Source organism: Lycium ferocissimum, chromosome 11, assembly GCF_029784015.1.
Source record: "Lycium ferocissimum isolate CSIRO_LF1 chromosome 11, AGI_CSIRO_Lferr_CH_V1, whole genome shotgun sequence".
In the NCBI taxonomy this organism is placed as follows: Eukaryota; Viridiplantae; Streptophyta; class Magnoliopsida; order Solanales; family Solanaceae; genus Lycium; species Lycium ferocissimum.
Genome location: NC_081352.1, coordinates 28,365,210 through 28,381,997, shown reverse-complemented (window position 1 = coordinate 28,381,997; position 16,788 = coordinate 28,365,210). Strand labels below are relative to the sequence as shown.

Sequence of the window (16,788 nt, the reverse complement as noted above, 5' to 3'; positions counted from 1 at the left end):
TGGTCACAGGCAAACCAAGACTGGTCAAGGGAATGTCTGACTTTCTTCTATCCTTTTTATAATTGAGAGATCATAAGAATATAAATGTTATGGCATATTTAAAATAATTAATTTTAATAATTTTATAATCACAAACATTTTGACATAAGTATTATGACTGCAATTTCAGTATTATTTCTTTGGTTCTTAAATTATATATTTGTGGCCGATCAAAGTAGGCGGTACAAATTAAAACGAGTTGGGAAGTAACACCTTTTGTTAATTGTTTTGGAAGACTATCAATTTGAGTTGCTAGTTTCGATAGTGCACCAGATTACCAATAACCAGTGCCCCACTTATATTCGTATATCACTGGCGAGTCTCTGCACCGGTCAACGCGAATGTCGACTTCTTTTTCTATTTTTATATTTTAAAATAATTGAGAAATATCGAGAGGTGGTAAGTAACGAGCCTGTTTCTTTACTAGTATTAGTTCTCCACGTAAATAAGTGTACTTTCTTTGGTGATAAAATTCAAATTCCATGATTGATAAGTGGCAAATTTACCAATTATTATAGTCTCTTTGCTTTGGTTTTTGTGTCCTTTATCTATGATATGAGACTATTCTTGGTGTGTATTGCCAGCATTTCAGGTGCATCAAATCATGAAGAGAATTGGGACCAAACCAAGTGAAAACGAGGCAAAAAGAGCTGGAACGAAGAACTGGAATTTCTGCCCAGTGAAATACCCTTCGTGATCGCGATGTGGACTCGTGCAATCGCGAAGTCACACGTGTCAACCACGCTTCGCGTGGGACCCTGCGATCGCGATGAAGGATTTCGGTGAATTTAGGCGCTTTTTTGGAATTTCAATGCATTTTTATCCCAAACCACATAAAACTCGATCAAACCTCTGAAAACACATCTTCGGCAAAAAACACAATTTTTGTTGAAAGGATCACTTATTTTAAAGAATTAAGGTGTTTAATTATTTGTGACGGAATTTGAGTCCGTCACAAATATTGTGACAAAACTGGTCGTCACAATATAGAGCCTTGTATTTAGCTTGGATTTCATCACAAATTTGTGACCGATTTTTGACGGATTGCTCCCTTACAAATTAGTGACAGAATAATTTTCGTGACAAATTTCGTCAAATATGGAACACTACCAACTTTGAGTTGCTACTTTCGGCAGTGCACTAGTAAATCTTATTCTAGGAGTCAACTAGACTAATAAAGTGCCAATGTATTTTGAATTTCTCGCACACAGATTAATAATAAATCTTTTTTGTATGAGTCAACCAGTGCATTTATATTAAGTGTTTGCCATTGGCTAGTCTCCGCAGTGGTCATTATAACGCGGATGTTGACTTGGTATGAGATACTCTAATTAACCTACAAACAACATATTCCATTTAATTAGGCAGTACTCCCTCCGAATAAAAAAGAGTGTCCACTTAAATTTTATTTTTTGAATAAAAAAGAGTGTTCACTTACCATATCAAGAAAGAATTAACTTTACTTTTTCATATTTGCCCTTATTAAGTGTTAGGTGACCAAATTCCAATACCTATTTAATTAGGGGCATTTTAGTCAAATTACCTATTTTTCTCTAAAAATTAATATTTTTTTAAGGGGTGTGAAAATGGCTAAGTGGACACTCTTTTTGATCCGGGGGAGTAGTACAATTTTGTGAACTAAATTACAAAGGAATATGGTGGGATGGTTAAAAAATAAGTTTCACCATTAACAAGTGACAGAGCCACAACCGATTAAAGGGTTTCAATTGGACCCCACTTTTCTAAAATACTACTCCGTATACAAATAGGGTAAAATATTTTTTTCGTATACATATAAACTTTTTAATTCCATTGACATGAGAAATGTTTTCTAAAAATCGCTTTAGAGTTTAGATTGTAGGTTCGATTTTTTTTTAGATTTCTTTATTAAATTAAATTCCTATTGATAACATGAGGTCTCTAGACTCTAGATTCAAATTCTAATCCTAGACAAGTGAATTTTAAATATTGAATGGTTGAATTAATTAAAAAAAAGTCATTTGGAACTAGGAAAGCTACAAAAGCATCATATATGTTGATTTAGACTATACTAGTAAATTTGTCCGCGCTTCTCGCAGTTATAAAAATACCTCGTTAAATTCACAAAACAAATTTTTAAATATTCTAGCGCTAAAAATATTCTAAAGATTCTTTTTACTATTTCAATCCAATTAAATAGGAATTTTAGTTTTAATTCATGTTGAAGTCAATGCTTCATTTTTTCTTTTTCTTTTGTAATATTGAATGTCATTAAAAAAACGTTTGAGCGATATATATATATATATATATATATATATATATATATATATATAATTTTTTTATTTCACTCTTAATGATATGATTTTAACTCAATAAGAAATTCATCGCATATTTAAGATCATAAATTTTAAAAATAATTTTTTTTTTAGTTTTATGACATTTTTATCACATTCATCTTGAATAGCCGACAATTGTGCTACAATCTACATATTATACTACTAATTAAGAAAAACAATATTATACATAATAGCTTTGGAAAATAATATTATACATAATAGCTTTGGAAAATAATATTCTATATAGTTTTGTACTAATGTTAACTTTCGGATTAACCAAAGGAAACTGAGAGAAACTGTACAAACTTACAAAGGATAGGAGAATAACCAACATGGTTTATGTTCTTATAGTAAAAACCTAAACAGGGAAAAAGCAAATTAAAAAAGACTTGAAAAAATATCTTACAAAGAAAATGGAGTCCATCTCTACATAATTTTCTTCTACATGATTTAGCGGCTTGATTAATATATTCATCCGTTTGATTATCTTCTTCAGCCGACTTTAGAAGTGGCTTGTCTCCATGACCTCAGGATTTCTCTTACTCGAAGCATTACTTGATTGTTTCGAATTGCTCTTTGCCTTCAAATAAAATTTTAAACAATGAATCTAATATTATATACCAAACATTATTTTGAATTACTTTAAAAACAAAAAGAGTGAAAATTCTATGAACAGACGGGAGTTATAGTATACCAAATCCAAAATAGCAACAAAAATATTAGAATATCATAAGGTGAAGAGACAAAGAGTTGAATAGCCTCACCAGAAAAAGCTTAATGATAGTTAAATAAAAATAATTAGTATTTTCATAGAAAAGAAATCTTTGCTTACCTTCTCATCTCAGAAACCTCCAACCTTCATATTCATTAGCCTGGGGAAAATTTGATGTCTGAAAATAAGAAAAAGTTAAAAAAGAAAAAACATAGTATAATGACATTGAAATATAAAATATGTGTAGGGAGAAAAAAGCAAGGCAATCAGAGCCGTTCCTAATCAACATAGAGTTGACTACACTTGTTCTTTATCTTCATATTTAAATGTAGTATTTGGTAATTAAAGAGGTTTAATGAATTTATATGCGATACAAGTTACAAGTGATGGAGCAAATAATGAGAGTTAATACTCAAAAATAGAGGAAGACTCCAGGCATTTCCATAAAGAAGGAATATGAAAGGTTGAAAACTATTATTGGAAAAGTAATTTCTTTATGGTTGCATTATATCATGTTTAACGTATTTGGCTATATTAACATTGTGAATGTTGATCATTAATTGTTAAATTTTTTACCAGAAAAATGAGGTCATTAATTAAACATTTAACACATATGTTTATTGCATTTACAAGTTAATATTCATTTCGTAAGCAATGCTCATGCAATTGACTCTTCATCTTCTTAATTTATTACTACAATTTTTTTTTTAATTGTCTTTATATGGGCTTTTAAATATAGTTAATGATAAAAATGATGGAGAAAATGTCAAAAAAAGGAGAAAAAAAATAAATGTCAATGGAGGTCATTGAGATGTGTCACATAGAATTGTGTATTCTTAGCTTTATATTATATATAGATATAGATTGTACTCTATTACAAAGTCATCATATTATGAGCAAGCTATTTAGCGTGGAGTCGGTGGACCATGGGGCCAGTGATAGAGTGCTCTAATTTTTATATCGTACTACTAAGTATTTTTCTCCAAAAATATATTCAGGTGTTGCCAATTGGGATTTCTTACTTCTAGTTAAAGGACATAGAAAATAGTGGTACCCTATAATTTCAATTTGACTATACGTCCTAATGCATATATTTTTTATTCACATCTAAGAAGATTCTGCTGCCAAGCAGTTATATACTTATATTGTATATATATTTTTTGAAATATTGATCGTCATACAGTTGATATTAATATATTGCTAGTTTTCGGTACCATATCGAAATCTCAATTAATTCAAATTCAAGCTCCATAAAGCCCGTTAAAGAATGAAGCGTTTCCTTCCTTTTTTTTTTTTTTTTTTTTTTTTGGGGATAAGTAATTTATTCACATATCTTTTCTTCATCATATTTGATAGGTGAGAAATAGCACATATCTTTTCACTTTCCGTTTTGGCCCAATAGATTTCATGGATTTTATCTTTTTGGGCTAGGCCATCATAGAGTTTAAAATCGCTTATCATGTGAATGTGTGGTATTTCTTACACAGCCTTTCATTTTCTCTCCTATTCTGATGTGTAATTCGTTTAATGTGTCATGTGCATTTCATTTATGTGTTTGCCACTTAAAAGATGTATGTAGTCGTTCTTGAACATCGCTGTAACAAAGGGATGTTCAAGACTTTGTTACATTATAGGAGTATGGCTTCACTTCTTTTGATCCTCATCCAGATTCAAGACAATAGTATTCTATTTTATTTAATTCTTTATCTATACTTCCTTCAACTAAAACAGAATTTAAATTCTTATTTTCAGCAAGTCTTTCACTCCTCCTAGGTTCAATAGGAGATTCAAGCTCTTTTCTTTATCCAAAGAAGAAACAAGTGTCACTCCTCCTAGGTTCAATAGGAGATCAAAAGAAGGGATTTAATCAACTACAATTGTGACTAATCAACATAGGAAAGGAAACCTACACCTATTAATCAACAATCTAAGATGAATTCAATCCAAGGAAGAATAGACTTAAACTCATACATGGAAATCTAATCCTGGATTATCCAAAAGAGATTCAAGGTAAGAGTTAAGGGAATCCACCCACTAATCCTAATACCAGCTAATCCTAGCTAACCCAAAAGTGGTCTTTGCGAAAATAGCCCCACATGGGCTTTTCTTCACTTGTATTGCAATCCTAGTTTCGAGTTTGCACTCCTAGCCACAAATTGCACTTCTAGTCATGGTTACACTTTTAGCCACTTTGTATGGCTTCAATCAGTGAGCCTTCATCTCCAAGTCTCTTCAAAGAAATCATCCACACCCTTGTAGCTTACTCTTCAACGGCCTCCAAAGGCCCCATCTTCCTCATCCAAGGGCGTGTGGCATGGAAATGCCACTTTGTTGCTATTAGAAGGGCATTAATGCAGAGTTGAATCACAAGTCATAGCACGGGTGAGTTTACCACATAAGACAGTAAAGTTGGGTCACTGTTGTTATTCCTTGATTATGCAGTAATTATGGCAACAGCCGTCATGGGCTTAGTAGTGTGGACCAGGTCCTTTTCAGATGCTCGAGTGTGTTTCTAAATCTCATTCTCCTTTTATTCTTCAGAAATCTTTATATAGTCAATCTTTTTGGGAGTGTTTGGCCTAATTATAAGTTATCAGTACATACGCGATCTTTCTCAATTCTCAATTAGATTCGATGACCTGTTTTTAAATTCCAAGTTTGGCTTTAATTTCTGAGTTTCTGGGTAGGAATAGTTATGAAAATTAATTAGCGTTTTCCTTTAAAGAAAATTGCGGAGTCGTGATTCTATATGAACAGGGAGGAGGCAGCAAGATCAAGTGATGAGGAAGACATGTAGGAGTCCTTTGGCTCTCCGTTCTTTCTAATTTGTCGTTGCGCCTTTGCTTATGCAATTGCTTTTGTTTCTTTTGTGTTACTAATGGCGGAAGATTTTAGGAACTTTGCTTCTAAAACGCAATGTCTTTTTATGTCACATGCCCTTTTTTCTTTTCCACTAATGTATATAGAACCCGCGATTTTTGTAGGACAAAAAAAAAAAAGTTTAACCAAACTAATACAAAAAAAAAAAAAAATACATAAATAGGGTTCACGCACTAATTTAGTGCGTGAAAGGACCAAACTGCAAAAATAACAGTTTGGCCTTTCACGCACAAAATTTGTGCGTGAATGAGGCCTCGATATTTGCCCTCTTTCCTTCGCACCATCTTCAACCCTTCCCTTCATTTTCTTCTTCGTATTAATTACTTTTTTTATTTTTTTATTTTTTTATTTTTTTATGGTGAACCTTTTATTCTTTTTTAATTCTTCTTTTTGTTTTCCTGTTATTATTCTGTAGTGATTCGTCTATATCTAATACCGTTTGATTTATCTTTCTCTGTTTCACTGTATAGTTCATTTTGGGGTCCGGAACCAAAATGACTCAATAAAAAATCAAGTGAACCAAAATACCCCAATAAAAAAAAAAGTTACGGAGACGGAGCTGTTAACTGCTTTAGCGCAGTATTTTACTACGCTAAAGATTTTTTTTTTCATAGCGCAGTATTTTACTGCGCTATAGCTAGCACTGAAGAAAAAAAAATTTGGTAAACTTTTTTTTTTTTTTTTTTGAAAATACTTAGTGTTTTTTTCATACTTTAATCGACGATTAGTCGTGTGTCAAGACTCCGAAACGTTAATATTTTATATAGAACCTGATATTTTTTTCTGCGTACAATAATGTAGGCCCAATACATCAAGGATACATAGACGTTCGGATAGTCATTTTAGGGGTTGAAAAGGTGCCCGAAATAAGTTTTGTTTGAAAAAAACTTAAAGTTTTTTTCCATACTTTGACCAAGTAAAGTTATGACCATCTAAAGTTTCGACCACTTTACAACTAGTTTTTCACCTTATATTTTTTAGAATTAGATTTATATTCAAAATAAAGTTATGTCTTGATTAAAAAATAACACGCTTAAATCAAAACCTTAAAAAATAATTAAGCAGAATGTTCAACTTTGTAAATTTTTCAAAAGGAGGAATAATTTTCATCAAGTTGCAGAAACGTGTACAACTATTTCATTTCTTTGGCGTTCTATGATCAAACTGACATTCTTGATATTGCTAACTATGCATTAGTAGATAATATTAATTAGATGGAGAGAAATTGGGTAAGATTGGGTTAATAAAGCCTACGGAAATTTCAGGATCAAATGTGGACTTTCAAGAAATAAGCATCCTTTTGTGAAATCAATTTTTTGCGCGGAGTGCCCTTCTTTTGGGGTGGTCTTTAAATTTTGCCCCTCATATTTGTGGTCTTTAAATTATGCCCTCATATTGCTTGTCTTAATTTTTGCCCTTCGCGCAGGTTCCGAGTTCGAACCTCGCTCAAGCAAAATTAAAAAAAAATCGCAAGACAAGGGTTGAATCGCGTGTATGCCGACCCGGCATACTTTTGTTAAGGAATTACAAATTTTATGCCGAACCCGATACTCATACCTTTAAGGGATTTTTGCATAAGTATGCCGGTCCGCATAACTTTGATAATTTCTTCACAAAGTTATGCCGGTGGGGGCATACTTTAATGGGCAAACTTTCATCACAACACTTGCACATAACACAAATTGGTTCTACACCAAACCCCATTGTATGATCCTATTAGCAATGCTAGCCTTCCATGTAAGCACAATCACATTGTGAAATATATTTTGTCGAGTGGCATGTTGAAACACCATAAATTTTCGCTTGACTCTTTCGGATTACCTAATAATTGCAAGAATTTAGTTCGAATCAAGCTTTTTCCGTGCCGAGAAGAAGTATGCACTTGCTCCAGGATTCTCCAAGAACCAATAATTTGTCTAACCATCCAATATGTCTCGGCCAAGCACCGTTAAATTGGTCAAATCCTACTCTTTGACATAGTAGGGCACGGATCCACTTTATCCATAAATTTTATGCCGGACTCGATAACTTTGTGAAGGAATTATCAAAGTTATGCCGGATCCGATACTTATGCCAAGTCCGCCCATAAGGCATAAGTATGCCGGTCCCGATAACTTTGATAATTCCTTCACAAAGTTATGCCTGGGGCATACTTTTAATGGGCAAACTTTCTTCATCACAACACTTGCACATAACACAAATTGGTTCTACACTCAAGCCCCATTGTATGATCCTATTAGGAACAAATAGCCTTTCCATGTAAGACAATCACATTGTGAAATATATTTTCGTCGAGTGGCACGTCGAAACACCATAAATTTTCGCCTGACTCTTTCAGATTACCTAATAATTGCAAGAATTTAGTTCGAATCAAGCTTTTTCCAGTGTTGAGAAGAAGTATGCACTGCTCGAGGATTCTCCAAGAACCAATAATTTGTCTAACCATCCAATATGTTCCCACAAGATCGTTAAATGTCAAATCCTACTCTTTGACATAGTAGGTACGGATCCACTTTATCTATAAACTTTTATGTGGACTTCGCAGATAACTTTGTGAAGGAATTATCAAAGTTATCTCGACTCGCATACTTATGCCAAGTCGCCTATTGGCATAAGTATGCCGGTCCGGATAACTTTGCAATTCCTTAACAAAAGTATCTTGGTCCCATAGCGAAATTTAAACTCGCTTTTTTTTTTTTTTTTTAAAATTTTTGCCTCGCGCGTGGGTTCGAACCTCGAAACCTATGGGTGTTAGCAATTTTACGCAAATTTTAAAGATTTCAAATGAGGGCAAAATTTAAAGACACTTTAAAAGAAGGGCAATTCTGCGAATTGCCCTTGTGAAATAGGCTGCCTCGGGTTATCGCTTCTCGCTCATGTTTTTCATCTACTATAATGTTGGAAAATCTCTATTTGCTGAATCTTTTGATTCTATCAAAATATTAGATTTTTTTATATGTAAATGTTTAGTGTTAGTGCAGCCTCTCTCATATAAGCCATGTCTAGCAAATTTTTTTTTTTCTTTTTCTTTTGAGTGCATTTTAATCCTTACCTTGATCCACCTTCCGTACCTTTCCTTTGTAAAATAGTTAAAAGGAACATTTGGGTATAGTTTCTATCTTGGTAACTCACTTAGGCATGAATATGTATAAGAACATCATGTTGCTTGGCCGTAATTATGAACATCCCCATATTTACGATCTTTGAATTGCACCCACATGTATTTAGCTCCTGAGTATATTAATCTGATGTGACCCCGGTTCGACTCCCAGCAGACGGAAATCCCCATGTTTTAATTGACAAAATAATATATTCCAGATTTTAATATTAAAGGACATTTGGGTACATTATATGTGTTAGTTTTGGACTGAACTAATTTTTTAAATCAGGGCGATAATAAAGAATCAAACACAAGTATCTGGTCCTTTTGAAGTTAGTACGAAATAAAACTGATATTTAATAGTAATTCATAATTTAAATTTATTCAATAAAAGTCACAGCTCAATTTTCTATTGATATTGCATAAATCGTGTGTACAGAAAATTGATACGAAAAAATATAAGATTTTTAGCAATTATTACTAAATAATTTAAGCAGCAACATGTGAAGTACTAATGATCACCAATTCTATCAACTTTTCTTCAAGAAACTGTTCTCTTCAAGTACCATTTGAACTGGCAAGAACCCTAAACCATTAGCCATTGCCACCATCATCTCTTTCGTCTCCTGTTTAAATTCCTCCATATCCACCGTCCCATTTGAGTCGCGATCGAACTGAACAAAGATTGAGCTATAAACTCGAGAAACCTCATTTGGATCCGTTTTCACGTCGATACCAAAATGTGTATCGAAGACCCTTAGCCCCTGCAACCAATGGCAAAATCAAGAATCTTGTTAAGGTTTTTCAAGATTCAATATATATCTATAAAAAGTAAATTTTGACTTATATATGCAAGATAATTATCCGACAAAGAGTGTTCAATACATATCTATAAAAAGTAAATTTTGACCTATATATACAATATTATTTTCTATATACCCAATATAAGTTTTTCAACAAAGGGTGTTCACCGATCACCCTTCAACTATGTGGCTCGACCACCACGTATACCGCAGCTCCTTCAGCATTTCCGGATAAGAAAGCATGCCATCATGGTCTTTATCGAGGTTGCTGAAGCGCTCTGCGATAAATTCGCTAAATGCTTCTTCGTCTTCCACGAAGTTAAGAATGGTGGCACCGTCCAAAATTTGTACACTCATTTTGTGGTGTTGATTTGTAGCAGCTGAAATACACTGAATATATTTTGTTGTGCTGATGGAGAAGACTCAAGCTTTATGATTCTATTTATAGGCAGGTAAAATAAGCTTCGAAGCTACCAATTAAAAATACTTTTTGTCAAGTATTATAAGACCAACAATATTGAGTTGCTGTTTTATTACTAGTACTAGTGAGAAAGTGGAATGAATTGGAGGCCCACTGCCGGTTATTTTGAATTATCGCACACAGACTACTAGTAATAAAATATTTTTTGTAGGAGTCAACAATTGCATTTATATTTGTGTTGGTCACAGGCAAATCTCAAGACTAGTCAACGCTGATGTCTGACTTTCTTCTATATTTTTATAATTGAGAAATCATAAGAATATAAATGTTATGGCATATTTAAAATAATTTTAATTTTAATAATTTTATAATCACAAACATTTTGACATAAGTATTAAGACTGCAATTTCCGTATTATTTCTTTGGTTCTTAAATTATGTGTGGCCGATCAAAGTTATAGGCGGTACAAATTAAAACGAGTTGGGAAGTAATACCTTTTGTTAATTGATTTGGAAGACTATCAATTTGAGTTGCTAGTTTAGATAGTGCACTAGATTACCAATAAATTTTGTTTTGTAAGAGTCAACCAGTGCCCCATTTATATTCGTATATCACTGGCGAGTCTCTGCACTGGTCAACGCCAATGTCGACTTCTTTTTCTATTTTTATATTTTAAAATAATTGAGAAATATCGAGAGGTTTAAAATTTGGTAAGTAACGAGCCTGTTTCTCTACTTGTGTTAGTTCTCCACGTAAATAAGTGTACTTTCTTTGGTGATAAAATTCAAATTCCATGATATATGTCTAACTCACATATCAGAAGGTGCACTAATATATCTTAACACTAGGCCAGGTTCTCTGGCGTAATGGCGACTTGGCATGAGACCATCTAATTAATTAACATACAAAAAACGTATATAGGTAGTATAATTTTGTGAACGAGATCATCAAGGAGCGTAGTGGGATGAATAAACTCGTTTACTGTTAATAAGTGCGGAGCCATAACTAATAATTTGGTTTCAATTGAATCCCCTTCAATGAAATACTGTGCAAATAAAGCAAAAGATAGTGACAATGGTAATTCAAATTAAAATTACTTTATCTAGGCTGCAGTTCAGTTAAATTCCCTTATTAATTTTTTTATTGATAACATGAACTCTCGGATTCTAACTCTGAAAATAAAATATGAGATTGGGAATGTTAAAAATAAGATATGTTATCTATTACAAGTTGCAACAAATAAAAATGACATGATGATGTAAAAGTTATTCACTCCGACTGATGCATATTACTTAAAATCTTTCAATATATGACTTTGCATGACGTCTAAAAAATTCATGGGACATCTTTAAAACATCTTAAGGCCAATGAAAAGAAATAAAATTCCGACCAAACTGTTGGCTAAACATCTTAACAACAACAATTATGTGCTTCAGTCCTAAATAAATTGAAACCGGTTATATATAATTTCTCACTTTTCTTGTTTTTATTTAAACTCAATCATGTTATCAGCATATCAAATAAAATAAAAAATTATCTATAATAATAATTATATTAAAATTCTCGATATTACTGACATATAAATCTATAATGAGATCAAAATATTCATAGAATCCTTACATTACATTAATTTATTTCAAAATGTTACAACTCAGATATCTGTTGTTCTCGTATAAACTTCACATGTGATGAAAATCTAGACAAAAAAAAAGTACATGTAACTGATGTTCGTACAATTACACGACATAGCATAAATTAGAACATGTAATAATCAAAGCAAATTAATTGATCATATGACCAAATAAATAAAGTACGTATTAAGCCATTATTACTAATTCAAGCAGCAACACGCGGAGTGATGATCAGCAATTCCCTGTCAACAGCTTTTTTCAAAAACTATCTTCTTCAAGAACCATTTGAATTGGCAAGAACCCTATTCCATTAGCCATAGCCACCATCATCTCCTTTGTCTCTTGTTTAAATTCCTCCATATCCACCGTCCCGTTAGAGTCGCGATCAAACTGAATAAAAATTGAGCTATAAACTCATGAAACCTCATTTGGATCCGTTTTCATGTCGATACCATAATGTGTATATATCGAAGACCCTTAGCCCATGCAACCAGTGGTGAAATCAAGAATTTTGTTAAGATTGTTCAAGATTTAAAGATATGTGTAGTCAAGCAATTAGAATCATCTCTTAATTTTAGTACTTTTGAAAAAGCGACATGAGAGAGTAACAAGTTGTGTTTGGTAAAATCATTTTAGAAGTGTCTTTTTTAGTAGTTTGTGAACTCGTGAATATTTTCATAACATGTTTTTAAGTGTCAAATTACGAAAAAAGGAAGTCCCTGCTAGTTTTAATTTGATAAATATGATTTTTTGATATGTTATCCTATCCTAAAAATATCAAATTTACTTATTGGGAGAAACTGTTTTTTTTTTTTTTCAACTGCTGCATTGAAAGCTGAAAAACTACTTTTGTTACTACTAAAAAAACCACTTATTTCTTTCCAAAAAAAAAAAAACTTAGTTAAACACCTTAATTCTTTAAAATAAGTGTTTCTTTCAACAAAAATAAAAAGTCACTTTTAGCCTTTAAGAAGCTTGGCTAGAGCTGCCAAAAAGACTATTAAAAATACATTTATAAAAAATAATTTTTGACCTATATATGTTGCATATACTACAAGAAAATCACTAAATTGTGACGGACAATTCCGTCACAAATCAGAGATTGTGACGGAATTATGGACGTCCCAGAACCATTAGTCGTTAATTATTTGTGACAGAATTTGAGTCCGTCACAAATATTGTGACAAAACTGGTCGTCACAATATAGAGCCTTGTATTTGGCTTAGATTCGTCACAAATTTGTAACCGATTTTTGACGCATTGCTCCGTTACAAATTAGTGACAGAATAGTTTTCGTGACAAATTTCGTCAAATATGGAACACTACCAACTTTGAGTTGCTAGTTTCGGCAGTGCACTAGCAAATCTTATTCTAGGTGTCAACTAGACTAATAAAGTGCCAATGTATTTTGAATTTCTCGCACACAGATTAATAATAAATCTTTTTTGTAAGAGTCAACCAGTGCATTTATATTAAGTGTTTGCCATTGGCTAATCTCCGCAGTGGTCATTATAAACGCGGATGTTGACGTGGTGTGAGCTCTAATTAACCTACAAACAACATACTCCATTTAATTAGGTAGTATTCCCTCCGAATAAAAAAAAAAAAGTGTCATTCACTTAAACTTTATTTTTTGAAATAAAAAGAAATGGTTTACTTTATCATATCCGAAAGAATTAACCTTACTTTTTCCATATTTGCCCTTATTAAGTGTTAGGTGATCAAATTCCAATACCTATTTAATTAGATTTTAGTCAAATTAATTAGATAGTACTCCCTCCGAATCAAAAAGAGTGTCCACTTAAATTTTATTTCTTGAGTCAAAAAGAGTGTCCACTTACCATATCTAGAAAGAATTAACCTTACTTTTCCATATTTGCTCTTATTAAGTGTTAGGTGACCAAATCCCAATACGTATTTAATTAGGGGCATTTTAGTCAAATTACCTATTTTTGCCTAGAAATTAGTATTTTTTTTAAGGGTGTCAGAAATGACTAAGTGGACACTCTTTTTGATCCGGGAGAGTAGTACAATTTTGTGAACTAAATTACAAAGGAATATGATGGGATGTTTAAAAAATAAGTTTCACCATTAACAAGTGACAGAGCGACAACCGATTAAGGGGTTTCAATTGGACCCCATTTTTCTAAAAAATACTACTCCGTATACAAATAGGTAAAAATATTTTTTTCGTATACATATAAACTTTTTAATTCCATTGAAATGAGAAATGTTTTCTAAAAAATCGCTTTAGAGTTTAGATTGTAGGTTCGATTTTTTTTAGATTTCTTTATTAAATTCCTATTGAAAACATGAGGTCTCTAGACTCTAGATTCAAATTCTAATGCTAGACAAGTGAATTTTAAATATTGAATGGTTGAATTAATAAAAAAAATGTCATTTGGAACTAGGAAAGCTACAAAAGCATCATATATGTTGATTTAGACTATATGGTACTCTATTACAAAGCCATCAGATTATGAGCAAGCTATTTAGCGCGGAGTCGGTGGACCATGGGACCAGTTGTTGAGTGCTCTAATTTTAATTTTTATATAGTACTACTAAGTATTTTTCTCCAAAAAATTATTCAGGTCTTGCCAATTGGTATTTCTTCTAGTTAAAGGACATAGAAAATAGTGGTAGCCTATAAATTTCAATTTGACTATAGGTCCTAATGCATATATTTTTTATTCACATCTAAGAAGAGTCTGAGTCCGGAGCCAAAATGACTTCTTTTTACAGCCATTACACCAAAATGGTATGCCTTTTTTTTTTTAAACCAAAATGGGCATTTCGTGCAATGTTGCACGAAATGCAAAAAATTTTTTTTTTTTTTTAATTTCGTTTTTAATATAAAAAAAGAAATTTTGTTGCATTTCGTGCAACATTGCACGAAAGTCCGCCCCATAAGGCAGAATTTTTCCTAAGACATAGTTTAGTTATGCCTTATGGGGCAGAATTTTAGTTAAGGCATAACAAAATTATGCCCTATAAGCGTGTTAACTTTTCCTTAATGCATGATTTACCTTATAAGGCAAAGTTTAAGTTATGCCTTAAGGAAAACTTTCGCATTATGGCATACTTTTAGTTATGTCTTTGGGGCATACTTTTTTAGTTAAGGCATAACTAAAAGTTTACCTCGAAAAGTAAAATATATATATATATATATATATATATATATATAAGTCCGCCCTCTTCGTACTTTACTTAAACACAACTAAAAGTCCCGCCCTCCCGTACTTTTACTTAAACACAAAGTCCGCCCTCCGCGCACTTTACTTAACATTGAATTAAAAGTCCGCCCCTCCCGGCAGACTTTTAATAACATAACTAAAGTCCGGCCGGAGGGGGGGGGCGTACTTTCCCTTTTAGTAATGTCTTGTATTCCTTTTATTTTTACCCGGACAAATCAAATCCAATTTTTTTAAGAATCTTGTCGACTTTCTTCCTTATAAGTGCAAAGTTTAAGTTATGCCTTAAGGAAAACTTTCGCATTATGGGCATACTTTTAGTTATGTCTTTGGGGCATACTTTTTAGTTAAGGCATAACTAAAAGTTTACCTTGAAAAGTAAAAAAATAAAAAAATAAAAAATATATATATATATATATATATATATATATAAGGCAAAGTCCGGCCCTTCGCGTACTTTTACTTAAACACAACTAAAAGTCCGCCCCCCGCACTTTTAAACACAACAAAAAGTCCGTCTCTCCGTACTTTTACTTAACACAATAAAAGTCCCGTCCCCTCCGGCACTTTTGGTTGAACATAACTAAAAGTCTGTTTAGGAGGTGCGACTTTCCCTTTTAGTAATGCCTTGTATTCCTTTTATTTTTACCTGGACAAATCAAATCCAATTTTTTTAAGAATCTTGTCAGAATTTATATTTCGTTGCATACTTTGCGAAATGCAAAGCTAAAAAATTTGACAAGTTAGAAGTATTATTGCACTTATCTTTTGCAAGCATTCTTGCATACTTTTACGAATCTTCGCTAAATTGTGATTGTTAAAAGTTTTTTCGTATGTACAAGTCAAAAGCTAACAAAGAAGCTACTCAATAGCTTTCTGGCTCATTTTAACAATCTTGGCAGAAGCTTGTTAACATTTTCTTACAATTGCATTTATCCAATTTATAAATAATAGGACTACTTCAACCAAAAAATCGTATTATTATCTATATTAAACGAAATAAAAAATAAATATAAATTTGTTGCATTTAGTTGGGCCGATTCTAAATGCAACAAATTTTATATTTTTTTTTAATTTCGTTTTTAATATAAAAAACGAAATAAAAAAAAGATATAAATTTGTTGCATTTTAAATATGCAACATTACACGAAATGCCCATTTTGGTTTAAAAAAAAAAGACATACCATTTTTTTGTGGAATGCATTTTGTAAAAGAAGCCATTTTGGCTCCGGTCTGAGTCTGCTGCCAAGCAGTTATATACTTATATTGTATATATTTTTTTTGAAATATTGATCGTCATATAGTTGTATAGTTGATATTAATATATTGTTAGTTTTCGACACCCATATTGAAATCTCGATTAATTCAAATTCAAGCTCCATAAAGCCTGTTAAAGAATGAAGCATTTCCTTCCTGAGTTTTTTTTGGATAAGTAATTTATTCACATATCTTTTCTTCATCATATTTGATAGGTGAGAAATGGCAGCCAAGGTTGATGGATAACAGGTTCCCACCTTTTTCACGTATCTTTTCACTTTTCCGTTTGGGCTAGGCCATCATAGAGTTTAAAATCGCGTATCATGAATATGTGGTATGTCTTCTAGCCTTTCATTTTTTCTCCTATTCGAGTGTAATTGTTTTAAAGGCAGGATTTATTTATAAAGTTTTAAACCCAAAAGTATGTAAGTGTTCCTTG

General features: G+C 32.2%; 1 protein-coding gene across 1 annotated transcript; it reads right to left on the bottom strand.

The window, feature by feature from the left end:
* Positions 1–9,576: 9,576 nt before the first annotated feature.
* On the bottom strand, positions 9,577–10,206 carry LOC132038198 (uncharacterized). The gene is made up of 2 exons (XM_059428908.1): positions 10,033–10,206; positions 9,577–9,810 (listed from the first exon to the last, which is right to left on the bottom strand). The coding sequence occupies exons 1-2, from the start codon at positions 10,204–10,206 to the stop codon at positions 9,577–9,579; spliced, it is 408 nt and encodes a 135-aa protein (XP_059284891.1).
* Between the last annotated feature and the right edge of the window lie 6,582 nt (positions 10,207–16,788).

Bases quoted from the DNA above. Each gene is read 5' to 3' on its own strand.
- LOC132038198 (XM_059428908.1), bottom strand. From the start codon at position 10,206: ATGAGTGTACAAATTTTGGACGGTGCCACCATTCTTAACTTCGTGGAA. The intron at 9,811-10,032 runs GTTGAAGGGTGA...CATTGGTTGCAG, and splicing joins CGTGGTGGTCGAGCCACATA to GGGCTAAGGGTCTTCGATAC.